At 46.3% G+C, this 26,510-nt stretch overlaps 1 protein-coding gene across 1 annotated transcript in view; it reads right to left on the minus strand.

Annotated features, from left to right (window-relative positions):
* Arpc1a (actin related protein 2/3 complex subunit 1A) overlaps window positions 1-22,799 on the minus strand; it is a 23,732-nt gene extending 933 nt beyond the window's left edge. Inside the window, exons 1-9 of the mRNA XM_028756086.1 lie at window positions 22,670-22,799; window positions 16,330-16,423; window positions 15,167-15,271; window positions 11,660-11,882; window positions 10,501-10,608; window positions 7,116-7,328; window positions 3,413-3,488; window positions 3,037-3,230; window positions 610-700 (exon numbers count right to left, since the gene is read on the minus strand). Coding sequence (XP_028611919.1) covers window positions 610-700; window positions 3,037-3,230; window positions 3,413-3,488; window positions 7,116-7,328; window positions 10,501-10,608; window positions 11,660-11,882; window positions 15,167-15,271; window positions 16,330-16,393 — 1,074 coding nt within the window. The 5' untranslated portion in view covers window positions 16,394-16,423; window positions 22,670-22,799. The remainder of the gene's footprint in view (window positions 1-609; window positions 701-3,036; window positions 3,231-3,412; window positions 3,489-7,115; window positions 7,329-10,500; window positions 10,609-11,659; window positions 11,883-15,166; window positions 15,272-16,329; window positions 16,424-22,669) is intronic.
* Between the last annotated feature and the right edge of the window lie 3,711 nt (window positions 22,800-26,510).

A 26,510-nucleotide genomic window follows, 5' to 3' on the forward strand; every position in this document is an offset into this window, starting at 1 on the left:
GTACGTGTGCTCTCTGTGTGTGTGTGCATGTAAGTGTGTGTGTGTGTAGTATATGTGTAGTGTATGTATGTGTGTGGTGTATGTAGTGTGTACATGTGGTGTGTGTGTGTGTGTGTGTGTGTGTGTGTGTGTGTGTGTGTATGTATGGTGTGTGTTTTCCATCTTCTCAGCTCATTGCATTGGTGGGGGGGGGGCAAGGTCTTATTCTCTAGCACAGCCTAGCATTAAGCTCAAATCAATCCTTCTGCCTCAGCTTCCCAAGTGTAGGTATTACAGAAATGAGCTCCACACCCAGTTGTATTTATTAAATAAATTGATGTAAACTATAAAAATATGTCTATCAACAGAAACGTTCGCTGCTGGCCAACACGGGGCTTGCTTCAGCAATGGCATCAAGGTGTTTTGAGAACAAACAGCATCTAGGAGACATCAACCACCCACTGAGAATGGAGTCCCTCATGCTTAGAGATTCTGGGGCTAGCTCTTCTGGCATACAGTGCAGCTGACACCGTCACAGAAATCCCTGGGACAAGGGCTAGGGTAGTTCAGTGTAGGAGTCCTCGCCTAACATGTTCTATCCCCAGTGCTGCAAAAACCACCAAGACTTACCTTGAAATCCCAAATTGTCATGGCTCCATCAATGCCAGTAGTGCAAAATTTGCGACAATCTTGCTTGTCCACTTCATAAATAGACACTTGACTAAAAGAAAAGCAAAAGGTTGTGAGGTCTGAGGTGGAAGTGAGCCCAGCCCTCCCCAGCAACAGTCAGGTGCACTACAGAAAATGAACGCTCTCCACTCTTGAATACCAACTCGTCCATCAGTCTTAGGCTGTAACAATCAGTCAGAAAATAGCCCACAGATAGCTGGTGATGTATTAAGTTCTAGATTTACCAGGGTTACATAGCAAGACCCTGTCTCAAAACAGGAGTGGGCTCAATAGCTTGGGATGTAGCTCAGCTGGCAGAGTGGCTACCTAGCATACATGAGGCTCTGACTGGACCCCCAATACCACATAATTGGGTGTGTGTGTACATGCCTGTACCCTAGCAATTTAAAGGTGGAGGCAGATTAGAAATCCAAGGTCATCCTCTTTAACACAGCAATTCTATACCCATCCATTCTCTTATCCAACCCTACCCCAGCCTATCTAGTGAGTCTGAGGCCAACCTAAACTGTATGAAATCCTATGACAAAAACGAGAGTGTGGTAGGGGAAGAGGGAGTGACGACGGCCTCAGAGCATGTGATTGACAGGAGGAAGAGAGGGGCTCAGGGGCTCACTAGTAATGGAGATATAAAGGATCGTTTTGGGGCTGGAGAGATGGCTCAGCGGTTAAGAGCACTGACTGCTCTTCCAGAGGTCCTGAGTTCAAATCCCAGCAACCACACGGTGGCTCACAACCATCCGTAATGGGATTGGATGCCCTCTTCTGGTGTGTGTGAAGACAGCTACAGTGTACTCATCAATAAAATAAATAAATAAATATTAAAAAAAAAAAGGATCGTTTTGTATTCTCAACTAGAGGCATGGCTAGAGCATGACTGAGGCCAACTGGTCCCCAACATGCCCTCTCAAATCAACCAGCTAGGACAGCTACATCAGGAGGCCCAGAGCCTTGCAGTTGAAATTCGTCTTTACAGGGGCTGGTGCTGTGGCTCAGTGGTGGAGTACTTGCCTAGCAAGTCTTAGGTCCTGGGTTCAATCCCAAGTCCCAAACACCAAAGACAAAATAAATGAGATGACTCATTACAATGTCAATGGCAAGCAGTCACTCCTCCAGATCCCAGCAGAGCTGCGCAGATAGACAAAACAACCTGTGTGAGCTAATCATCTGGACAGCTTCCAAGACTGACTACAGACAGCTGCTTCTTTCTCATCTCAAGTGTCCAGACTAGCAATATCTCCTGCCTGTCTGAGGGAGGAGACAGCAGACTGCAGCATATAGACTGAGCTGAGAATGGCCCGCTGTTGTTCTTTCTTGCCTAGCTTATGTTGTGTGTGTAGAGGGCAGAGGACAACGTTTGGGACTAAGTTTTCTCCTTTCACCAGGAGGTTGTGGAGAGCTTGCTCAGTTGGTTAGGCTTGGCAGCAAGAGACTTTGTCCACTGAACCCACTTGCTGGCATGCTACCAACACTCTTGCCTCAGCCTCCCAGGTACTGAGACTACAGGCCTGTGCTACCATGCCCAGCATGAACCTATCTCCTACACACACTGATACACCACTCAGCCAGCCAGGCCTTCTCTGACAAGAACCACACTCCTCCTTCTGAATGCTGACAGTGATTTGCCTCGTGCTCTAGCAGAGGTGTGGTTTTACCAGCTGTAGATAGTTTCTGTGATCCTGTGACATTCGGAATTCTAGGAACTTTTCAGAGGGTATATACATGCTAGGCCCCCATAGGTGGAGTTGGTGGTCTTTCAGGGGTGTTGGTTGTGGCTTAGAAATTGTGCTCAAAGAAGAAACAAGAAGGATAGAGATCCTTGAATCTCATCTCTCTCTCTCTCTCTCTCTCTCTCTCTCTCTCTCTCTCTCTCTCTCTCTCTCTCTCTCTCTCTCTCTTTCTCCCTCCCTCCCTCCCTCCCTCTCTCCCTCTCTCTCTTTTCTTCTCTCTCTTCTCTCCTACCTAGTGATAGGGAGTGAAATGGGCGATAAAAGATGGGAAAAAGAACTCATGAAGTAGCAAAGGCTAGCTACACTGTGCACCCTCGGCTGGCCTGGAATTCACTATGTAGGCTATGTAGATCAGGCTGGCCTTGAATACAGAGATTCACACCTACTTCTGCCTCCTGTATGGTGGGATTCAGGCCTCTGCCACCACACCCAGCCAACTCCCTCTCTGTCACAATGACAATAAGACCTTAGTAGCTGGGAAGGCCCAGGCTTACTACTGTTCTCATTCCTTCAGGGACATTGAGGCCTGCAGCACAGTGGCTTTTCTAAGAAAATGACATGGAGTGAACACCTTGGCCAGCCAATTTTCTAAAGAAGCCCAGTGCCTGGACTCCAGGCTGAAGCAGCTGATGGTACCTACGTGATGCTGTTCTGGTGCAGTGTTTCCAAGGCTGTGTTTCGGTCCTCGGTAGTGGCCCTCTTGTCCATGTTACGGAAGCGTTCCATAGCAGACATGTTGCGCTGGATGCTCTGTTTTGGGACGTCTAGTTTGGACACAAAGGTCAAACAGCCACGGTCGTCGTAGTTAAAGAGCATCGGGCAGCAGTCATGGCCCTAAAACGGGAGATCAGTCAGCACGGAGCTCCCTGCCTACCTTCTACCCCAGCAGAGTGCTCACAGCCGAGGCCTCTCACAGTCTGTTCTTGTGAAGGGATGTGCTCCTGTGCCTGTCACAGAGCATGCATTGTTTCTGGCTTGGAGCTGCACGTGGCACACTGAGGACAGCAGATACTTACGGCAGCCACAACGCTGTTCTCTGAGACAAATGACACACTGAGCAGCGGCAGGAACTCCGTTCTCAGAGTTGAAACCCTGAACACAAGAACACTTGTTAGACTAGAGGAACCACAGCCCACGCTCCTTCACAGACAAAGGCCCCATGCTCACAGTGGCTTCTACAGGGTTAGCCAACTCTTCTCTAAAAAGAGTTCCCTAACTTCTCCTTACAAGAATCTCAGGCATAAGGTGACCCCAAAGTGACCTTCAGAAACTGAAGCCTTGAAGTTGGGGGCATAATACGTGTCAGGCCTTGGTTTGACCCCGAGCACCCTCTATCAGTTAATCAGTCAGTCAAATAAAAGTAAAGGATTGGCTCTCTCTAGCGTGGGCCCTGGCCCTTGCTAAAGGGTCTCTATTCATGGGTCATAAGGAGTCCTTCCTTTCTGTCTTGTCTCAGTACACTGGCTCACACCTTGGCTCTGACCGGTGCCTTGGTCTACAATGGCTTTTCCTCCCTTACCTGCTGCAGTTAGCTTTCTAACTTTTGAAAGCTAGCTGCGGCAGCTCGTCCTGTCACTCCTGCTGGTGAGAGAGTACTGGTGCTGGCGCCACAGAGACGCTTGCTGGCAGTCATGCCTGTGTGAGCCACCACTATGAGATGCATCTTAGCCTCAGCCAGCTCACACTCAAATAGGCCTCATGCATGTCTGTGTGTGAGTGTGTGTGTAAACAGATGTAACTAGTCATGGCAAAAAACACCTAATGATAATAAGTTAAGAGTACCTTACTTTTCTGCAAAGATGATGCAATTTCTTACTGTGCATGTGTGCACGCCCATATCTGTGCATGTGGAGGCCAGAGAAGGCTATCAGTTGTACCACACTATCACTCTCTTTCTGGCTGATTCTCTCAGAGAGTGTCTCTAAATGAACCAGAAGCTTAATGTTTTGGCTACACATGCTGGCCAGCAAGCTCCCAGGGTCTGCCTGCCTCTACCCCTCTATTCTGTGGTCACAGGCACATGGCCATGCCTAACTTTTACATGTGTCCTGGAGATTTAAGTTCAGGTCATTATAAAATAACTTTTAACCACTGAGCCATCTCCCCAGATTACAGGACGCACTTCTGAAAGCTAACTGCTGCAGGCTGATGTACACACCCTAGGAGGCAGAGGCAGGTGGACCTTGCGGTCCAGCCCAATCTGAGCCCCACAGTGAGCCTGAGGACAGCTTGGGCTCAGAGGCCCTGTCTCAAAACACATACACACACCCCACAAAACTAGCTAACTGTTTATGTCTCAGGAGGCCCCTTGATCAGGCAGCTCCAGAATCAAATGACTGACCCATTATCCGCAACCCATGCTGTGGTGTGGTCATGCTAGAGAAGGTGAGGGGTGGAGCGGCCGGCCTGGGAAAGGCAGCTCACTAGTCAATATGAGAGCACAGGAGACATGCAACACTAACAAGTGCTGACAACTCTAACTGCTACAACAGCCAGCACAGAACCAGCCCTGCATCGATCAAATAGTGCCAAAAATAAAAAGGGAGATAATGTGTGAAGTGTAGGACGTAGACCTACTCTGCTAAAAGCAAAGAGATTACATGCATATATATGTCGTAAGCAAGCATGCGTGCGTGCGTGTGTATTTATCATAGCATGTGTGGAGTCTGTCCTCTTCTCTACAAAGTGGACTCCAGGGATCAGACACCTTTACTCACTGAGCCATTCCTTCAGTTTCACATGTTTGGTATTTTAAGGGTTCTACTATGTAGCCCAGGATAGCCTCAAACTCATGACCTCCCCTGCCTAGGCTTTCTGAATATTGGAATTGCAGGTTTGCACCACCATGCCTGGCTTATAAAACATTTACCTGGGAAGCTGAGGCAAGAGGATCATAGCTTGATACCAATCCAGGTTACATAGGAGTTCCAGACCATATTTTTAACATAGGTGACCTTTTACAAAAGAATTCCTATAGCAAGTTCAGGTTAAGAGAGAAGATATCTGGCTGGAGAGATGGCTTAGCAGTTAAAGAGCACTGACTGCTCTTTCAGACGTCCTGAGTTCAATTCCCAGCAACCATATGGTGGCTCACAACCATCTGTAATGGGATCCGATGCCCTCTTCTGGTGTGTCTGAAGACAGTGACAGTGTACTCACATACATAAAATAAATAAATAAATAAATAAATAAATAAATAAATAAATAAATCTTTGAGAGAGAGAGAAGATATCGCCTCTGAAATGTCCTGTTTTGTGCCGCTTACTATGACTGCTTTCATATATAGAATGGCCAGTCTAGAGACCATCACAACAAGCTTCTCTTAGTTCCCCACAGGGAAGGGCTCCCAGCAAAGTACATAGATTCCTAAGAGAAAGACTCCAGGTTTCTTCCTTTGCTACTGAGCAAACTTTACTCCCATGTCTGATAAAGTTCAGGCTGAGCTGGCGACAGCCTCACAAATGAGTCATCGTAATTCGGGTTCTCCAAGTAGCATGAAAGCTGCATTGTTCTGTAATAGCACGGAGTAAGATCCCTCTATTTTTTTGGGGTGGGGTTAGAAAAAGGAACTGAAGGTGTGTGCATGCTAGGCAGGTGCAAGAGTCTCAGTCCTGTTTTCTGAAGCAGGGTTTTGGTATGTAGCCCAGGCTGGCTTTGAACTCATAATCCTGCTGTCTCTACCTGCTGAGTGCTGGAGTGTAAGTATGAGCCACCATGCCTCAGTCATATCTCCCTTAAAGCTGGTGGGTAACACTGGCCTAAGGTCCAGCATTGACTAATGCGGTGCTCTCCTCCAAGCTTGACAGACTTCATCTTCATCAGAGCAGCTGTGACTGTTTTCCAGAGGCCCTCAGAGTGGGCCTGTTGCTTATTGGCACTGCCTCATGGGTGGGGAGAGTCACTGGACCCTCACCTGGGATCCCAGCTGCTCTACCCTGTGCCTTGCAGCTAGCTCTATAGAGTTCTGTACCAACTGCAAGTGGTCTACGGAGAGGCTACCATGTATGGAGCATAGACGGCTGGCTAAAGTAAGGTGATCCCATTTCTGCCTCTTTGAACAAATCATCCATGCCAGGTAAGATTTTTTTGGTGCTGTGTCTGCTCTGGGGTCACCCATGCTCCTGCAAGTAGCCTCTGACCTGTGCTCTGTAGGTGAGCCCAGTGAGCTCATTAGTTGGGAAGTTGGACCTTGGTGGAATTATCCTTTGGTTGTCATGTGTGGACTGCATCAGGTGAACGGGTGCTTGTTCACATCTCCCGGGGAAAAGGTTCACAGACACAGAATAATCTGGCTATTCTGAAGGGACCCTTGTTAGCAACACACCAGGAGGGCCTTCAAAGGGACACTACTAGTACTGCCACCAAGAAGTGTTTCTGAGCCGGGTAGTGGTGGTGCACGCCTTTAATCTCAGCACTTGGGAGGCAGAAGCAGGCAGATTTCTGAGTTCGAGGCCTGCCTGGTCTAGAGAGTGAGTTCCAGGACAGCCAGGGCTACACAGAGAAACACTGTCTCGAAAAACCAAAAAAAAAAAAAAAAAAGAAGTGTTTCTGGAAGGAAGTCCCAACTCTTTAAAGGCACTAAGGTATTTAGTAGCTACCTGTGACTCTGAAGGCAGCTGCAGCTGTTGGGGTGTTCACACGCTACAGGCAGGGCAGCTTCAGTGTGGTGCTCAGACCTTACACCCATGACCCACCGTCCATCTGCAAGGAAATACTCACTGCACGCTTTTTGAGGCATCAGCAACGGACACAGTGCTGTCATGGCTGACCCAGGCCAGCCGGCTCCCACTGGCAGAGAAGCTGACCCCATGCACCCAGCCGCCTGAGCCACTGCCACCAAACTCAGACATCAGCTGACCAAAAGGCATCTTGCTGCCCCAGGGTGTGCTGGCTGGCTTCTCATCCACCTCTTTGATGTAGGCAGAAAACACTCTGTTATTCAAAACATGGAAAAGAAGAAAAAAGCAAATGAAAATATGAGTATAGAAAAAGGCACCTGCAGCTGCCAGAAGACAATCCAGAAAAGGGGTCAGCCTGAGAACAACATATGATGGGCAAGGTCAATCCACAGCAGCTGCAGACACAGAGGCATCGAGGTCTCCTAAGCACATGTGAAGAGGGCTGCTGTCCCTCCCCCTCAACAGACTGCACGGACAGCAGGGGTGTCACCTCCCCCGCCATCAGACTGCATGGACAGCAGGGGTGCCATTCCCCCCCTCAACAGACTGCACAGACAGCAGGGGGGCCCTGTTCTTCCTACTACAGCAGCATCCTCAGCACGGCACTCCCAGAAGCCCACAGTCAGTGGCAGGCGAGAAGCGGCCCATACCCTGGACAAGCCAGGTACCAACTGACTTAAAGGCTGATGAGCTTGGGAAGCTGAGCAGCGCACACCTTTAATCTCAGTGCTCAGAAGGCAGAGACAGGAGGATCTCTGTGGGTGCAAGGCCAGACAGTCAGGACTACACAGTGAGACAATGTCTCCCCAAAAAGAGGGGCTGTTGGGGAGCCAAAGAGATAGCCAATCAGTGAAGTGCTTGCTGAACAAGCATTAAGACCTAAGTTCAGATCCTCATCACCCACATAAAAAGTAGGATGTGGCAGTACCTGTAACCAAGTATTGAGCAGGGTGGAGACAGACCCTGGGGCTTGCTGGCCAGGCAGTCTAGCTGAAATAGTAAACACCAGGTTTGGTGAGAGACTGTGTCTCAAAAACATAAGGTGGACAGAGAAGAGGAAAGAATCTGAAGCCAACTCTGGTCTACACACACACACACACACACACACACACACACACACAAAACACCGAGATAGATAAAGCTAGAAGTGAACACACTAAAGAAAAAGCTAAAAGAGGGCACTGAGAAAGTCAGACAGCTCCCTAACCCTGCCAAGAGGGCTGGCTTCCCACCTCAGGCCCACTTTTACAGCAGGGATAGTCTGTGATGGAGAGGATCTTTCGCAGCCAATGTCCTCAGTCTTTTGCTAACTCCCTGTCTCTATCTAGTTCCCCATAGCTGTGTGTAACGTGCCCAGACTCAGGAAGGGGAGGAACAAAGGACTGCTGGATTCCGTCTTCCAGTGTTTTCTTACTCCTCTTTAGAGAACACCTGAACCTATGTGATGCTCTCCCGTAACTCCAGCCCCCTGGAGCCTAAGGCAGGAACACCAGAAGTCCAAGGTAGCCTAGCTAGGAGGAGGAAGGAGGGAGGAAGAATAGGAGGAAGTTGAACTTTGAGTCTCCATAAAAGAACTCCGGGCTGGGTGATTATGGCTCACACCTTCAATCCCAGCACTTGGGAGGCCAAGTCAGGTGGATCTCTGAGTTTGACACCAGCCTAGTCAGCCAGGGCTACACAGAGAAACCCTGTCTCAAAAAAACAAAACAAACAAACAAACAAAAAACCCCAAACCCCTTTGGCTCCCTAAGCCCAGTGAGAGTGGCAGCTGAGACTCTGGAAGGTTAAGGCATCAGTATCCTCTTCCTCTTCCTCCTCCTCTTCCTCCTGCTTCTTGTTTTTTTCTTTATTTGCAGTGTAGAGGATTGAACCCTAGACTTTGGTACATGCCAGGCAAGTGTTCTTCCACTGAGCCATACCAAAATTTTGTTTTGTAGTTAAATGTAAATATAAATCTCTGGTCAAGTTTTCTGGAAAATTTTCACATAGGTCTGGTTCTCAGCCGTCCTAATGCTGCAACCCTGTAATACAGTTCCTCATGTTGTGGTGACCTATCCCCTCAATCATAACATTATTTTTGTTGTTACTTCATAACTGTTAACTTTACTACTGTTATAAGTGGTAATATAAATACCTGTGTTATCCAGTGCTCTCAGGAGACCCCTGTGAAAGGCGTTACACACAATCCACAGGCTGAGAAACCCTGACACAGGTACTGAAGGTGGGTATGTGTTTCAACTCTGTCACCAAAAGTCGACACAAAACAGTAATGTTTTGTTTTTCTTTTTAAGAGGAAAAGTCCCCAGTCAAGAACAACTTTTAAAAAGCAATTCTGTGGTATGATTCTCAAAGCTCTTAGCTGTATGGCCGACTTCCTCTAGCCTCTGGCTAATGATAGATAAACACTTTAACTGAAAAGGACGGTGCAGTAACAGCTCTCAGTTCACCGTGTTCAGTTCAGTGACATTTGGTTATATCAGGTTCACTCTGTTATCTGCAGTCTGCGCCTGGATACAAAAGGAAGAACTCAAACTGTGGTCAAGAAAGACAGGCTGGCAGGCATGAAGATGCATGCTGGTAATTCCAGCATAAAGGGAAGCTGAGGGAAGATATAGTCCAACCTGGGCTACATGCTTCAAACTTCCTGTCCCATAAAAACCCAAAGAAGAGGACTGAAAAGATGGCTCAGTGGTTACTGGCACTTGCTGCTCTTGCAGAAGACTGGAGCTGGGTTCCCAGCATCCAGACGGCTCCACCCACCTGTAACTCTGGCTCCGGGACCTCGTGCCCTCTCCTGGCCTTTGCCAGGCACATATATACACATGCATACAGATTAATAATAATCTAATTTTAAAACTGAGAAAGAGACTGAAAGAGAGATGGACAGATGGGTACAGCGTGAGTTAGTCCTGAATTGGAAATTAGCTATACTCCGCCTAGAGAGCACTTGCTGTGCCCACCGAGCTGCTGTGCCCACCGAGCTGCCGCAGCTCCCACTTACCCCAAGACCTAGTCCACTGTATCTCTTACTACTTGTTCTTTTAATCACTGTGCACCAGCGTACCCCCCCCGCCCCCGCTTCTGTGGGTCTCATATAGCCTAGGCTGGCCTCAAACTCACTATGCAACTGAGGATGATCATGAGCTGATTTTCCTGCCTCTACACCCAGGGTGCTGGGGTTACAGGCATGCACCACCATGCCTGGCTTATGCAGGCCTGGGGGATGGAAACCAGGGTGTTGTACTAGCTGGAAAGTACTCTACCCACTGAGCCCCAGCCCCACCCCCAGGTCCCTTTCTAGACTGTAAGTTCCTTCATCTTTGAGTCCCCCACAATGCTATTACAGACTTAGCAGGAACCCTATGGATGCCTGTCAAAGCTGAACAACAGGCGGCTCAAGTCTCTCAGAACTTTTTTATCCCCACCTGCATTTGAAGTCACAGGAGCCTGCAGCCAGCAAAACATTGTTGGGATGCCAGTCCAAGCTGAGGACTGTGGAGCGAATCGGCTTCTTAATGTGCTTGCTCACCCACCTAAGAAAGGAGAAACTAATTTACACTGTTCTCATAAACAAAATGGTTACATTTTCCAACCACCCCACTGAACCCACTTCAAATCCAACAGCTGAACTACACATTTATTTATTTATTTATTTATTTATTTATTTATTTATTTTTGGTTTTTCGAGACAGGGTTTCTCTGTGTAGCCCTGGCTGTCCTGGAACTCACTCTGTAGACCACGCTAGCCTCGAACTCAGAAATCCACCTGCCTCTGCCTCCCAAGTGCTGGGGTTAAAGGCGTGCGCCGCCACTGCCCAGCTGAACTACACATTTATAACTAGCATTTAAATTCTGGAATCCATAAGAAATGTTAGCTACATTATTGCAGTAAGTCCTATATGTACAATTATTTTTAATGTTCTAATGATGTCCTTTGATTTATACCTGAGTACTTTTTTATGGACCACCCACAATGCACAGCTGCTCCTGAAGGGTGGCCTATATGCTTGCTCTTTGTTAGATACATTTCCTATGCATGGTTCAGGTTGGCCTTAGACTTGCTACTTGTACCCCACACTGGTCTCAAATTCCGGAGTGCTAGGATGACATGTGTATCTGTGCACCACACCTGGCCTGATGACTGCCCTACAGCTGGGAAACCTCACTGAACATACAGCTTCTTTTCAGACTACATCTGAGACCACAGTCAGGTCTAATTTACCTATAAAGCAGACAATCTATCCCAAACAGTAAACAGTTACTGAGGCTGAAGCTCGGCCAGGAGGAAGTGTTTCCTATATGAATTAAGAAAAGTCAGGAGGTGGAAAGGGAAGGATGGAAGGGGGAAGGAGGACGTAACAGACAAAAGGAAGTAGGGGAGTAAGGAAGGGAAGGGAAGAAAAGAAAAGGTGTGGGAACTGGGTCTGTGCACAGGAGGAGGAATTGAGAGGGAGAAACCCTCAGCAGCCCAGGAAGGGGCACTGCAGTAAACACAGAGCCTCAGAGGTCCCAAGAGCACAGAGTCCAAGCACAGAGTTCACTGAGCAGAATGAGAGGGAGGCAGGGCACAGCAACTTTGCTCACCAGTCATTCTCAGACTCAAAGTAACAAACAGAGATGAGCCGGGCTCCACTCCCCACAGCAAACTTGTTCTCAAGTGGGGACCACTTCACGAAAGTGGCTGCACGGTTAATCCTCAGGATCACCAGGGTGGGCTTCCAGATGCCATCTTTCTGACTCCAGACATAGGCGTTGCGGTCTGCCCCACAAGTGACAATGCGGTCGCTCTTAGGAGCCCAGTCAATACCTGCAAGTGAAGCACAGGTCACTTGCTGTGCCTGGCCAGTGACAAGGGACTGGGCTGCTGGCAGGTGACAGCTGGGCGTGGGGTAATCATGGGCTTGATGGTTTCCTCCCCACCTCCTCCTATCTATGGTTATCATCCCACATAAACCAAGGCTGTCTCTCTCCCAAGGACATGGACAATGAGGAATCCTTACAAAGCCAGGTACAACAGAAATGGGAATTTTGTTTGCTTTTGGGACAGGTTGTCAAGAAGCCCAGGTTGGCCTTGAATTCACAATGCAGCTGAGAATACTCTTTTTTTTTTTTTTTTTTTTGGTTTTTCGAGACAGAGTTTCCCTGTGTAGACCTGGCTGTCCTGGAACTCACTCTGTAGACCAGGCTGGCCTCTAACTCAGAAATCCGCCTGCCTCTGCCTCCCAAGTGCTGGGATTAAAGGTGTGCGCCGCCACCGCCTGGCCTGCTGAGAATACTCTTAAACTCCTGATGCTTCTGCTTCTATCTCCCAGTGTTGGGATTACAGATGCCATCATGCCTAGCATGCATTCTCACTCGCACACATACACACGAACATATTGTCATATAAGATTTCTATAATAAAATGGTTTGGGGCTTGCTTTGTCTTTGGATATGTGCTGCACACATTCCATGAGCCTCTGGAGGCCTGAAATTGTTGTCAGGTGTCTTTCTTGATCATTCTCCACCTTTATTTACTGAGGCAGGATCTCACTGAACTCAAAGCTTGGCATTTCCTGCAACTCTGGCTACCTAGCTTGTGCTGGGTATCGATCCCAACTGTTCCTTCAGAGAGCTGGGATTCTGGCTGGCAGACTGCCCAGCATTTCTGTGGGTTCCAGGGGTCTGAACTCCAGCTCTCACACTTCCACAGACAAGCACTTTACCCACTGAGTTGTTCTCTCAGCCCAGGAAAATATTTTAAATAGTTAGGGCAAGAGAAACCCTGTCTAGATTAAAAAAAGAAAAGGAAATGAAAGAAAAGGAGAGGAGGGGAGGGGAGGGAAGGGAAGGGAGGGGAGGGGAGGGGAGGGAAAAAGAAATAACAGCCATGTGTGGTAGCACATGACTTTAATCGCAACACACAGGACACAGAGACAGGCAGATCTCTATAAGTTCAAAGCCAACTTGGTCTATATAGAGAGTTCCAGGCCATCCATGACATGAGACCATGTCAAAAAAAAAAAAAAAAAAAAAAAAGATGATCAAGTAGCTAACTCCAAGAAATAAACCCAGAGAGTGGCCAGAACTCTGCCACATGCCACACTCTGCTCTATGAAATACTGAGACAGTCTCTTCTAGAGTTTGTCAGACTCTGCCCCTCATCCCCTCATGTTTACAGTCTGAGAGAACACTGTTAAGCCTAGGTCTGTTAGAGGTATATTTAACTTTTCTAAGTTCTTCAGATCTAACAGATGCCATCAGAAAAAGTTCAAAGGACCCCAAGAGATGTAGGGAGAAAAGTTATAAGTATTCTACAATTTTGGCTCTTTTGAGGGAAGGGTCCTTCCATTTTAGTCTTTTCTCATTTAAAAATATTTCCTAACATCAAAATTCAAACTAGGATGAATGTCCTTATTTGTAGGCCTGAGGCCAAATCTATAGGAACAAGGCCATGTACAGCAGGAGCGACCTAGTTTTGACGCACACAAAGCTCTAGAGCTCAGAAGCATCGCATACAAACCACCTGGTAAAAGCAGGAAGCATGGATAGGAACCACGATGTCCTGGAACAACTTCTCTGTTCATGCCAATGCATGTGCATAGCAGCCAGAGTGGATCGACCTTGGGCATCTTCCTCTATTGCTCTTCTCCTGTCTTTTTGAAACAGGACTTCTCCCTGCACCGGAAGCTCACTAGTTTGGTTAGACTGACATGCTGGCTAGCTACCCCATTACCCAAATCCCAGGAGTATATGTGCATTCAGCCATCCCTGGCCTTTGGGGGTTCAAACTCATGATGTGTTCATTGTGTTCATACTTTCAAGGCAGGTATTTTACGTACTGAGCTATCTCTCCAGTCTCAGTGCTGAACAACTTCAAAGGGCACACAAGGTCAAAAACATGCTTTGTTGTTTTTTATTTGTTGTTTTTCTGATCTGGGCAAGGATATCTTTTGGCTAATCAGTATATGACAGGCTCTTGCAGACCAGGCTGGCCACAAACTTCCTTATGTAGCTGAGGGTAATACCGAAATCCTGATCCTCCTTCCTCTATCTCCCAAGTGTTATACCTCTCAGTGACAATGACCAAATATAAGAGCAATCTTTAAGCAATGAATGGCTCAGTGGTTTCTGGACAGTTTCATACTTGCCAGCACTGAAAACATGTCATGAATATCTGAGCACCTGCATCCACACTGAACAAGCCTGGATGATGTCTTCTAGGGAAGCAGAAAAGACCCCAGACAAGGGTACTTCATTCCTTTTCTTACTCCTGTATACCTTTGAAGTGTTCTAGCATAGAAAGCAAGATGATTTCCTGACTCAGGAGACCCTGTTAACTGTCTGGAAAGTCACCTGACAAGATGCTGGCTTCGTCTCCTCTGCTTTGCTTTTAACAACCTGTATTCAGAGCATGAGTATGTGGGCTTGTTCATGTCATGTGCACATGTGGAAGTCACATGACAACTGGCAGGCTTGAGTCCCTCTTTTTCCTGTGAGTTTCTCGACTCTTGGCAGCATATGCTTTTACCCACTGATGGCATCTCACTGGCCTCATTTAAAAGCCACTCTGGCTCCTCAAACAACACAAAGGAAGGTGTGTCCCACAGCAAAGACAGTCACCTGTAAATTTCCTTACAGGAAACTGTGATGCTTACAGATCACAGGGTCTAGCTCTGGCTTTCCTGGCTCATCTCACCAGTAGAGCAGGCTCAGTGCCCTCCACACACTGCTAGAGTGTTGTGTGCCAGCTGGGGCACAGAAAGCATGTAACAAAGTTATTATTTTTCCCTCAAATTTTCTCTACAGAAAAATTCAGCCAGATGACTTTAATTCTAGGACTTGTGAGGCTGGAACAGGTAGATCTCTGTGGGTTCGAAGCTAGCCTGGTCTACACAGTAAGTTCTAAGATAGCCAGGGCTACATAGAGAGACCTTGTCTCAAAAAATTTGAAAAAAAAAGAGAAAAGAATGAAGGAAAGAAAGAAAAGAAAGAGAAGACTCAGTAAATCCTAATGGGGCTTGAAATGCAAGCTTAGCTTGCCGAGGCTCTTCACTTACCGAGGAAAGCGCTTTGTTTGGAAAGGGCATACTGAGCCTGCAGCTGCCTTACCTGTGATGTGTCCGTTATGTTCCTTCAGCTCATGAGCTTTCGTCCACTGACTCCCGTTCTTCTTGTAGATGTGCACCTCATGATTATTGGGGCTCAAGGCAATCTCTGGAGAAAGAAGGCAGCAGAACTGTTAGCATTCTGCCATCCCTGCTGTTATCTGCAGCACTGCAGTTTGAGCACGGAGAATTGTTGACTGCAGGGATCAACCACTGAGCTAGGTCCCAGCCTGTCTCTCCTCTAGGTCTTAGAGTTGCACGTACTAGTGCAACCAAGACCTGAGCTCCTACACCAGCTTTACAAGTGCTGAAACTTCAGGCATGAGCCACAATGAGCCAAAATGCAAAATGTTGGTCCATCATGTTGGAACTCAAAAAGTTTTCAATCTCCAAGCATTTATGACTTTTACATTAAGAAAACTCAATCTGAGCCAGGCGGTGGTGGAACATGCCTTTAATCCCAGCACTTGAGAGGCAGAAGATGGCAGATCTCTGAATTAGAGGCCAGCCTGGTCTACAGAGTGAGTTCCAGAATAGCCAAAAAATAAAAAATAAAAAAAATTTTTTTAAAGGAAATTCAATCTGAAATTTAAAATTAGACAAAATAAAGACTGGTGCAGCAGATATATTAAAACCACTGATTTATATGCTTTAAAAGGCTGACTACATTTTCTCACAAAACTGAAATATGTGATTCCTAAAAATGCCTACATGTGAGGTTATCAAAAGTATTAAAAAAGGGGGCCAAAGACGCAGCTCCATGAGAGAGTACTTGTCTAGCATTGGAGAGACCTTGGGGTCAATGTTGGTTCACACACACACACAAAGCAGGGAGATACTTCAGTTGGTAATGTGCTTGCCATATAAATAGGAGGACCTGAGTGTAATCTCCCAAACCCATGTAAAGACTAGTGTAGCAGCATATGTCCATAACCTCAGCACTGGGGTGGGGGTGGGGTGAGGCCAAGATGGAGGGACATCTGCAGCTCAATGGCCACTGGCAGGCCAGCCTAGCCAAACTGAAGTGCTCCAAATTCACTGAGAAATTCAGTCTCAAAAAAAAAAAAAGTGTCTAGGAGCAATTACGGAAGACACTGGACATAATCTCTGGTCTCTATACAGCCCCACCCCTACACAAAAGCATCAGGAAATTCAAAGCACACTTACGGGTACGATCCCTGTTCCAGGCATGGCAGGTGATTGGCTCTAGCAGAAACTGATGCAGAGACATGATTCTTAAGTGTTTCCACAAATCAGAAAGCTGTAACGAGCAACAGAAAGAAAACACTCAAAATGTCATGCAGTAAGAGTTTAAGTTGTCAGAGGGACCCAAACTATTTGGGGATAAACACAACATTGGTCTCCCATTAGAGAATACTCAATCTCAATGCAAAAATCAATTCTGTAACAAGGACTATAGCACGGTAACCACCACTATAGACTCTACTCTCCAGGGTCATCGATGGATTCTTAAACCACAGGTCAAAGACTGACTGAGTGGAATAGTCAGTCTCAAACTATTACTCTACACAGGACTTACTAAATAATGAGAAGGAAAGCATGCCTTCATCATCAAGAAATCTGATAGGCATCACCTTGACCAAGTAACCAAACCTGTAGCTACAAACAGGAGAGCGGAGCAATCTAAACCCATAGTCCTGGAGGAGGGACCATGACTTTTAAACAATGATTTGTCATCCATACCAGGATACTTGAAAAAAAAAATAGATACTCAAGGTGAGAAGGCCTGGGCTCAATGAGATAGTTAGTCCAGCATGCGGAAGGCCCTGGTTTAATCCCCACTGCAGAGATGAGGAAGAAGAATGGGGCTGAAGTGATGGCTCAGCAGTTAGGAATACATCCCACTGCTACAGAGGACCTGGGTTAGTCTCAGCACCCACAGTGATTGAGTCATAGCCCCACGGCACCAGCTCACAAGGACAAACAATACAAGTAATTTTAGAATAAAAGTAAATCTGACCAAGTGTGTCTCAGCACTCAACAGGCAGAGGCAAAAGGAACTCGGAGAGTTCTAGGCCATCCTGGGCTATCGAGTAGTCTCTGCCTTAAAAGAAAGTCGGTTAGTCAGTCAGTCAGTCAGTCAGTCAAACAGGAAGTTACAGGGCTATCCTAAATAAACCTTGGAAGATGATCAACCCAGTTATGAAGCACACTTGCCAAACATATTTACTCTACATCCAATCATGGTCTGGATCTCACTTTCAGTTTATAGGAGATAAAGTGGAAAGGTGTAGTTAAGCAACACAAGAAATGAAGTCAAAACTGACATAGCTCTCAAGATATACTCAGCAGTTAAAGTGCTTGCTATACAAGCCAGATGACCTGGGCTCTGGTCCCCCAGACCCTGAAGAGAGCTGAAAACAGAAGCGAGTGCCTCTGTGCCCCCCAACCCCCAGTGATCCCACAGGAAGATAGAAGGTGGAGACAGCAGACTCTCAGGAGGGCCCCAGGACACACAGGTCTGTTTCTCAAACCAGGTAGAAGGTGAGGACTGACACCGGAGGCTGTCCTTTTGCATCTGAGCATGCTGTGACACATTCCCATGCATGCACACCACAAATAATTACACAGTTCCCATGTATGCACAGACACACACATAAACATATACTCTCACACTCACTCACTCTCTGTCTCTCTAAAATCCCAGAGATGCCCTCCAGAAAACAGCTTGCCTGGACTATTTAAAGGCAGTATGGACAGGTATGGTAGCAAATAGCCAAGATCCCAGCACTTGGTAGGTAGAGGGAAGAATCTGTAGTAGATTTCAAAAGAGCTATGAAAATCAAATTTCATAAAAGATGGTTGATTATAATTGGTATGTTTAAAAATAACCATAAAAGACATGTGTTGTATAACAAATTTGAATTTGGACTTGATTATTATATAACAGCATGAAATTATCTTCATCCTAGCTATGATAATGGTATTGCCTTAGGTAGGAACAAGTCTTAGCCGTTAGGGGATAAAGCGATAATGTGTTTGGGATGAAATGTCCTTTCTTCTCATATACAGCCTTGGCTGCCTAGAACTCACTATATAGACCAGGCTGGCCTCTAACTAATAGAGATTCACCTGCCCCTGCCTACTAAATGCTGTGATTAATGTCTTTTCATTTGAGATAGAGTCTTTATATGTAGCCCAGGCTGGTTTCCAATTAACAATCCTTCTGCCTTAGCTTCCTGATTGCAGGCATGTGCCTCCATGCCCAGTGACATAGGAATTCTGACACTAGCAGAAAATGAAAGGAAGAGACATCAGAAAGTTGTGAGGCAAACAACAGGTAAACCCAATAAACAAAAGTGAGTGCCTGTGGCACAGAAAAGAAACACTCTGCTAAAGGAACCCAAGGTTAAAAAGAACAGTACACCCTTAACTAAAACATCTGCTATCTACCTTCAACTGACTCGGCACTGTGTAAGAGCGAAGCCATTGTGCTGGATGTGGTGTGCACATCTGTAAAACCAGCACTTTGGAGGGGGAGACAAAAGGATCAGGAATTCAATATTATCATCAGCTATTCAGTAAATACTGGCCAGCCTGAGCTACCTGCAAAAACAGTGAAATATTTAAGTACTTTTTCCTCTTATTAGAAAGCTGGAGTTATAGACAGTTATGAGATGACTGATATGGTGCTAGGAACCAAATCTGGGTCCTCTGCAAGAGCAGTATTATGTACGCTTACACGCTGAGCCATCCCTCTAGCACTTTGGTTTTTTTTTTGGGGGGGGGGGGGAAGGACAGCTTGCAAAGTAAAGAACTGGGCACTTCAAACAAGCTAGGTAGGCCTTACTTGGAAATCACAAAACTTTTTTAAAAAAATAAACTCAAGTGAGACTGTTTGCCGGGCGGTGGTGTCCCACGCCTTTAATCCCAGCACTTGGGAGGCAGAGATAGGCGGATTTCTGAGTTCGAGGCCAGCCTGGTCTACAGAGTGAGTTCCAGGACAGCCAGGACTACACAGAGAAACCCTGTCTCGAAAAACAAAACAAAAAAAGTGAGACTGATTAATTTTGTTTTGTTTTGTTTTTTGGGGTTTTTTTTGTTTTGTTTTGTTTGTTTTTTCTGTTTTTTTTTTCGAGTCAGTGCTGGGATTACAGGCATGTGCCACCACCACCCGGCTCTTAATTTGTTCTTTTTTTTTTTAAACATAAGTTCCCATCTTGGTGTGGTGGCACTGGGGAGGTGGAGGCAGTTGTGTTTTCTATGAGTTCCAGGTCTGCCTGATCGGCACAGTGAATTCTGAGCCAGCCAAGGTTATGTAGTAAGACTCCCATTCTAAACAAACAAATAAACAAATAAACTTTCAAGATGGCATGTGCCTGTAATCGAAGCACTCAGAAGACAGAGATGGGAGACTCCTCACTATTCATTCCAGACCAGTCAGAGTTACACAGTGAAACCCTCCCTGTCTCAGAACAGCCAAGGGCTAATACAATGGTTCAGTGAGTAAAGGAGGTTTGGTGGCAAGTCTAATGACCTGGGCTTGGTGCCTAGAGCCTTCATGGTGGAAGAGAACTAAGCTGTCTTCTGACTTTCACACAGCACATGTGCACATACACAAAATAAATAAAAAGGTGTGTAAGTATCACAAGCAAACAGAAAAGCTTCCAGGTGCTCACTGCGTGCAGCTCTCGTTTTTAATACCTGACACGCTTACTCTAATCTTATCACATATTAAACTCAAAACAACATCTTACGGGGGCAGGGGAGAGACAAAATTCAATGGTCATCAGCACTTGCTGCTCTTCAGAGGACCAGAATTCAGTTCCCAGCACCTGTGTCATGCATGTTCTGTGTATATCCAGCTTCAAAGAACCGGACACCTCTGCAGGCAACCACACATATATGGTAACACACACAAATCTTTTTAAAAATGGCTTTTTACAAATATTACTAACTGTAAGCAATGTAGTTTAAAACTCAAATCTGATAAGTTCGATTGTTAACTGAACCAAACTGGTTTGTAAGTTAATAACTTGGATATCCACATGTAATAGGGGCACCTATTTCATGAAGAGCTGAAGTCACACATGCAGATAAAGACTTTTTCATTCTCCCAGTCAGTTTTTCTAAGGACATACATGAGTTTCCAACAGAGGTGGCAGTCACACACAGCAGAAGGACTTCTACAACTGCATTTTATCACTATGTTCTATCAGTCACGCCTTAGAATTGAATATACATTCAGATATGTCTTTCCTTTTATAGTCATTTGGCTATTTTAAGCCACAATTTTGTACCAAGTAAAATAAACCTTCATTCTTTTGGTTATAATTTTAAGTCACTAAACTTCAGTTGATATTTAAGTAATGCTTGAAAATCTTAACAAGAAAGAGGAACACCATAGGCAATGGTGTGAAGTTAGTAAGTTTTTCTGGGTACTCAGGAGGCAGAGGCGGAAGGATCTCTGAGTTCCAGGCCAACCAGGACTACACACAGTTACGACTCTGTCTCAAACAAAACCAACCAACCAAACCCAGGCTTCTGTTGCCTCTGTCCAGCACTGAGGGATGAAAAGGACTCAAGGAAGAGATGGCTCCATGGGCTCCTTCTTATCTCTTCAGCTTTCACTTAGCATAGTCTTTTCTTCCTGTCCTGCTGGTGAGCCAACCTATGTACCGTGCACACCAGGCAAGGGCTCCACCAACTCAACTCAACCACACTCCCAGCCTTCGGGTGGAGGCATTAATGTCTGGTTAGCTGTGGGATCTGGAGATGAGGGGACCTGAGTTTGAATCTTTGTTTTAACACATACATGAGATGCTGGACGAGTTTTTCACTTCATCTCCAAATGACGTTATGAGACAACCATCAGGAAGATTAAATGAGACAGCACATAAAAGCAGCCCAAAACTGATCCCAATAAGTTAGTTCGCTGGTCTTTTGGGTTGTAAGCCTAGCCTTTAATGGCCGAGCCATTTTGCAAACCCAGTAAATTAGTTCTCTTTCTTCCTCTGACCCAAAGCTTTGGACCAGCCCTAGAAGAACTTAAAAATGTCTACATATGTTGGTGTCTTGGCCCCACTCCACTGGAACTTGACAGATTCACCTAAGTTAAAATTTCCATTCCCTGTTAGGGTCAATTTCAAGTCTGTGATTCATCTAGCTTCTAATTGCCCTCGTTACCCAACCCAGCAATGCCAACAAGTGCCCCAACAAGGTCACCACACCCTACCAATGTTCAGACAGGCCTCACTCCACATTCCAGCTTCATCAGACCATCTCCACACTTCCTGTAGAGAGCTTATTTTGACCTGACATTAGATAATTTACATCAAAACACTGCCACCCATCCTCCAAAGGAGTCTGCAATTTCCAAAAGGATCCCCAGCTGTGAACACCAGATATACTGAAGGAGGACACCCCCCCCCCCCCAGATAGCCAGCGCTCTATCACCCTGAACTGATAAGTTCTAGAGACCTGAAATCTTAAGGCCAACATGGAAACCAAATATTAAGTGAAGCTAGTAAGATAGGATGCCAAACTAGGTCATTTCAGAAAACTGGGCAACGAGGAGCTAGGAGAGAGACACACCATGACAACAGATGGTTTTATACTCAGAGATTCTAAGAAGCTGCACTTTATTAAGTGCCTCTCATGTTCCCAACAGTGTTAAGTATCTGAATGGAGCCAGAAACATAAATAAATCCTAGTCCTCACGTCCTTCTCCGGAGGAAAGAGAGCAGAAAGGAAGAGAAGGCAGACATGCATCGAATGTCTCAGAAGCATCAGTAATGGCTATTATTTATTTTTCAGATCATTCGAACAGGTACTCTGGGTTAGGAATTACTGTAAGCAACTTAAGCAAATGAACTCCACGCGAACCCCATAAAACCAAGTAGACTAAATCTTCTTACTGCAACTGGGGAAACTGAGGCACCAAGAAGCGACCTTTCAAGAGACACCTGACAAAGTGGCAGAGTCACATGGGAACTCTGGTGGTTCTACATAAAGGACCCTAGGAATCCGAGTACAGAGGAGAGTACAACTTTGAATTGCGGGGGCGGGGGCTAGAGCAAAGGAATCTTAAGGTTATTCGAAAGATGGGTTTTCTCTTGCTGGAGAGGGTTCCGCAATAAATGACGGATCCAAGGCTGCTCTAGGCAACATCCTAGACGTTGAAGAGATGAACAGATACTCGTGACAAGCCATGGGGCGTAGGGGGAGATCAGCCCGTCTAAACTAATTTTACAGATTGTGGTAAATGCTCACAGTAGGGGTGCAAATGGTACTGTGGGGGTGTCGGAAGCCAAGCTGTTCCTTCTCTCATCCGAGATGGAGGGCAGCTGGAAAGTGCTCAGAAACGCTCGGTCTCTGTGTGTGAGGGGGACACCAGGGACTCGGGGGGAACCACGAAGAGCAGAGATCCCGGCCCCCTCAGCTCCAGACCCGGCGCCTAACCGCCCTGGGCCCGCCGCCCCCGCGTGCCATAGAACAAAAAAATGGAGGCGACCTGGACCAGACTCTCGGCCCTGCGGCCCCTTACCTGGGGTCGGGGAGGTCGGGAGGTCCGGAGCGGGCGATTCGCGGACTCTGGTCAGTCGACGCGAACAGGCTCCGGCGGGCGCGGACGGAGGAGGGAGGCCTAGAGGGAGCGGCTGACAGATCCCGGAAGTGGCCAGCGCGCCTGCGCAGAGCGGCCGGTCTCAGCGGGCGGGCGCAGGCGCAGAACGTAGCCCTTGCTGGGGCGCTGTGTCTGAAGAGCTGCTGGTGCTCAGGTGAGGCAGCCGCTAGTCAGCGCTAGGGCGTGCTTGTGGAACTGGATGGGAGTCCTACTCCTTTCTTTAAGGAGGTTTAAACACACACACACACATAGATATAGATATACATATTTCTGAACCATGGCCCAAGTGTACAGTGTGGGACGCTTCTCAAGTGCTTTTTGTTATAAATTACTGAGATAGGATCTCTCAAGGCCTCATGGTCCTGAAGAACAATTCAAAAAAATTGTTTTTAGATATTTATGTGGATGTCTGTGTTGGTATGCACATGTGAGTGCAGGTGCCCCTGGGGGTCAGAAGAGAGCAACAGAGCCTCTTGGAACTGGAATTGTAAGCTACCCCATATGGGTGCTGGGAACTGAACTCAGGTCCTTATGAAGAACAATACAGTCTTTCAGGCTGGGCCATCTAGACAGCCCTTGCAACTATGTTTGTGTTCCTTCATAGACGGTGGGTCAGAACTGGTATACTATGCCTCAGTAGAAAGTCTCATGTTTACCTAAACGTCCCCTTAACCGTTCCTGGATCAGAATCACTTGTTCTTGCACCCACAGTGACACCACAAGAAGGCGCAGTGGAAATACGGGAGGAGTGTTTGCTATGTAGATGTAACTTCTAAAAACTGCCCTGAACCCCACACCCAGTCAGACTGTTGCCCCTGCCCTGGTAGAAATTACAAAGCAACCAGTACCGAGGTTCCACTACAGGTAGGCACCCCAGCCCTTGTCTTGTGGTGGTCTATATATTTGACCCAGTGGACAGTAAACACTGCCTTAAAGGAAAATAAGGAAGTAGTTTATTTCGAGCCAAATATATGTGAGCTCAGATTCATTACCCTAAGTGCTTGTTCCACCTTGAGACCAGTTGCTCTGTGGTCTTTAGAATCATTATTAGTGTGTCTGTATGCTGTGTGTATGGGTAGCACTCGCGTGGTGGTCAGAGGACAACTTTGTGGACTCAGTTCTCTGCTTTCACCCTTACATGGATTCCAGAGATCAAACCTATGTGATCGGGCTTGTTCAGCAAGTATTTTTTCCCACTAAGCCATCCCGTTGGCCTTTGGTGAACTTTTATAGTTGCAGGACAAGAGAGAACCATAAATCAGAACATTTACCAGAGTTATGTTGTTGGGAACATCGGGTAGGAGGGCTATAGCAAGAAGAGTCAATCTTCTTAGGTTTCAACTTAGGTTATAGTACTCTTAGCGTTAGGGTTGGAGGAAGCTAAAGGCATGCTTTACCTAACAAGCCTGAGAATGTCAAGCTGAGTATAAAAATAAAGAGAGTGGTCGGGGATGTAGCTCAGTTGACAGTTCTTACCTAACATTCACAGAACCCTCTGTCAGCTCCCCAGCCCTGTGTAAACCCGAGGCCGTGCCACGTGCCTGTAATTGTAAGCACTTCAGAGGTGGAGGGAGGAAGATCAGAGCTAGCGTAGGCTACATAGGGGTTTGAGGGCAGCCTAGACTACTTGAGATCGAGTCTCAAAAATGAAGATTCAATGGGCTGGAGAGATGGCTTAGCAGTTAAGAGCACTGACTGCTCTTCCAGAGGTCCTGAGTTCAATTCCCAGCAGCCACATGGTGGCAAACAATCGTCTGTAATGGGATCCAATCCACCCTTCTGCTGTGTGTGAAGACAGCGACAATGTGTGTGTGTGTGTATTTAAAAATGAAGATTCAAAAAAGGAAGTGAAGGCTAGTAGATAGCTACTAAACGGCCTGAGATGCCCCGAGATACTTTTGGAGTCTGTAACATTTGACCTCTTCACACTGCATCCTACTTGAACAAGGTCAAGCAGTCTGCAGGATCTTAAATAGAGAAGAGACTTCAAGAAATCTCCATTCAGAAGCCCTTGATTGTAAGGCACTGTCTACAGAGGCCAATCTGCAAAACTCCCAATTTCACACCCATGTGGTATTATTTACCATTAAATAGTTCAGTTGTTCACAGAGTCTTCCTGACTTAGAGCCCGTGTGTTTTAAATTCATTCCTCGGCTACAGGTTCTGTCATGGGGGAGCAAGGGAATGGAGTGGGTAGATAATTATAAGTTGAATATCCCTCCTAAGAGACAACTGGGCAGAGGAAAAATAGCATTCATGGAAAGCAAGGATTCCTTATGCGTTGTAGGGTAAGTGAGCCGTTTCCTGAGTGTATACTGTTGGTACCCAGAGCCAAAAGCAAACAAGGAAAACGTCAGCTGTGGTTTTTTTTTTTTTTTTTTGTTGTTTTTTTTTTTTTTTTTTTTTTTTTGATTTTTTTTTTTTTGGTTTTTTCGAGACAGGGTTTCTCTGTGTGTAGCCCTGGCTGTCCTGGAACTCACTCTGTAGACCAGGCTAGCCTCGAACTCTCGAACTCAGAGATCCTCCTGCCTCTGCCTCCCAAGTGCTGGGATTAAAGGCGTGCGCCACCACCGCCCGGCACGTCAGCTGTGTTTTACTTAGACTTTTTACAACTCTTTACAAAAGACAGTTTCTTCTCTGAAGAAGTTTAGTCTGGATAGATGAAAGTACACCGTCTACAGTAAATGCCGAGAAGTGTGCAGCCATGTTGATTTGTTACTTTATCTTGGTTGTGAGAAAATCCACGCAGAAACCACTTAAGGAAGGAAGGGTTTATTTTGACTTGTGGTTTAAAGGGATGCAGTCCCTCATTGCAGGGAAGACATGGCAGGGGGAACTGGAGGCTGCTGGTTACAGGCATGTGCCTCTGCAGCCAGCCCACAGTTGGGAAAGAAGCAACAAGGAAATAGTGTTTAAGAGCCCTAGCTATGGGATGGTGCTGCCACATTCAGACACACCCAGATGTGTCTGCTAGATGATCCAGTCAAATTGGCAAAACAAAACAGCACCCATAAAATAAGAGCTGTTTTGTAGATAATCTTATTTTTTCCCTTTGAGACAGACTCTCATTTTGTATTCCTGGCTAGTCTGGAACCTTGCAGTGTAGCCAAGGCTGGCACAGATTTCACAGAGATGTACCTGATTCCACCTTCCAAGGGACAGGAATAAAGGTATGCGTCACCACAGCTAGCTTCAGTTCCATTTTTTGGGTCACTGTTAGCCTAAACAAAGCCTACAACTTTCATGCTTTATGGGGGCAATTGAGGCAGCCGAATTCTTAGTTTTACACAAGGTTCTTCAAGTCAAGCTGCCTTATTCTACAACAGAGGAGACTGTAAAAGTGTTTTGAGACTTGAAATTTTTGATACAAGGTAGGGAGCGAGAATGGCCTCCTGCTCTGGTCTCTTCCCGTATACCCTCGTGGTCTGGTCTAATCAGCGGAATTCTAAAGAGAGTTCAGTATTGAGTTAGTCAGTGCTTGCCTTTTAGACTTCTGAAATGACGCTGATTTAGTATCCAAAATGAGAAGTCTGCCTGTAAAAAAAAAAATTAGTTATCAGGGTAGATGGTGCACTGGTTTCTTATCGCTTTTATAAAAATACTTGAGATAATTAAGTTATAAAGGGAAAAGTTTGGGCTGGAGAGATATAAAAAGCACTTGCCATACAGTTCTGAGGCCCGGAGTTCAGATTCCCAGAACCCACACAAAGCTGATGTGGCAGCCACATCAATGATCCTACTGTGTCTATGGCTGGGTGAGAGA

Source organism: Grammomys surdaster, unplaced genomic scaffold, assembly GCF_004785775.1.
Source record: "Grammomys surdaster isolate TR1022 unplaced genomic scaffold, NIH_TR_1.0 126109, whole genome shotgun sequence".
NCBI classification, from domain to species: Eukaryota; Metazoa; Chordata; class Mammalia; order Rodentia; family Muridae; genus Grammomys; species Grammomys surdaster.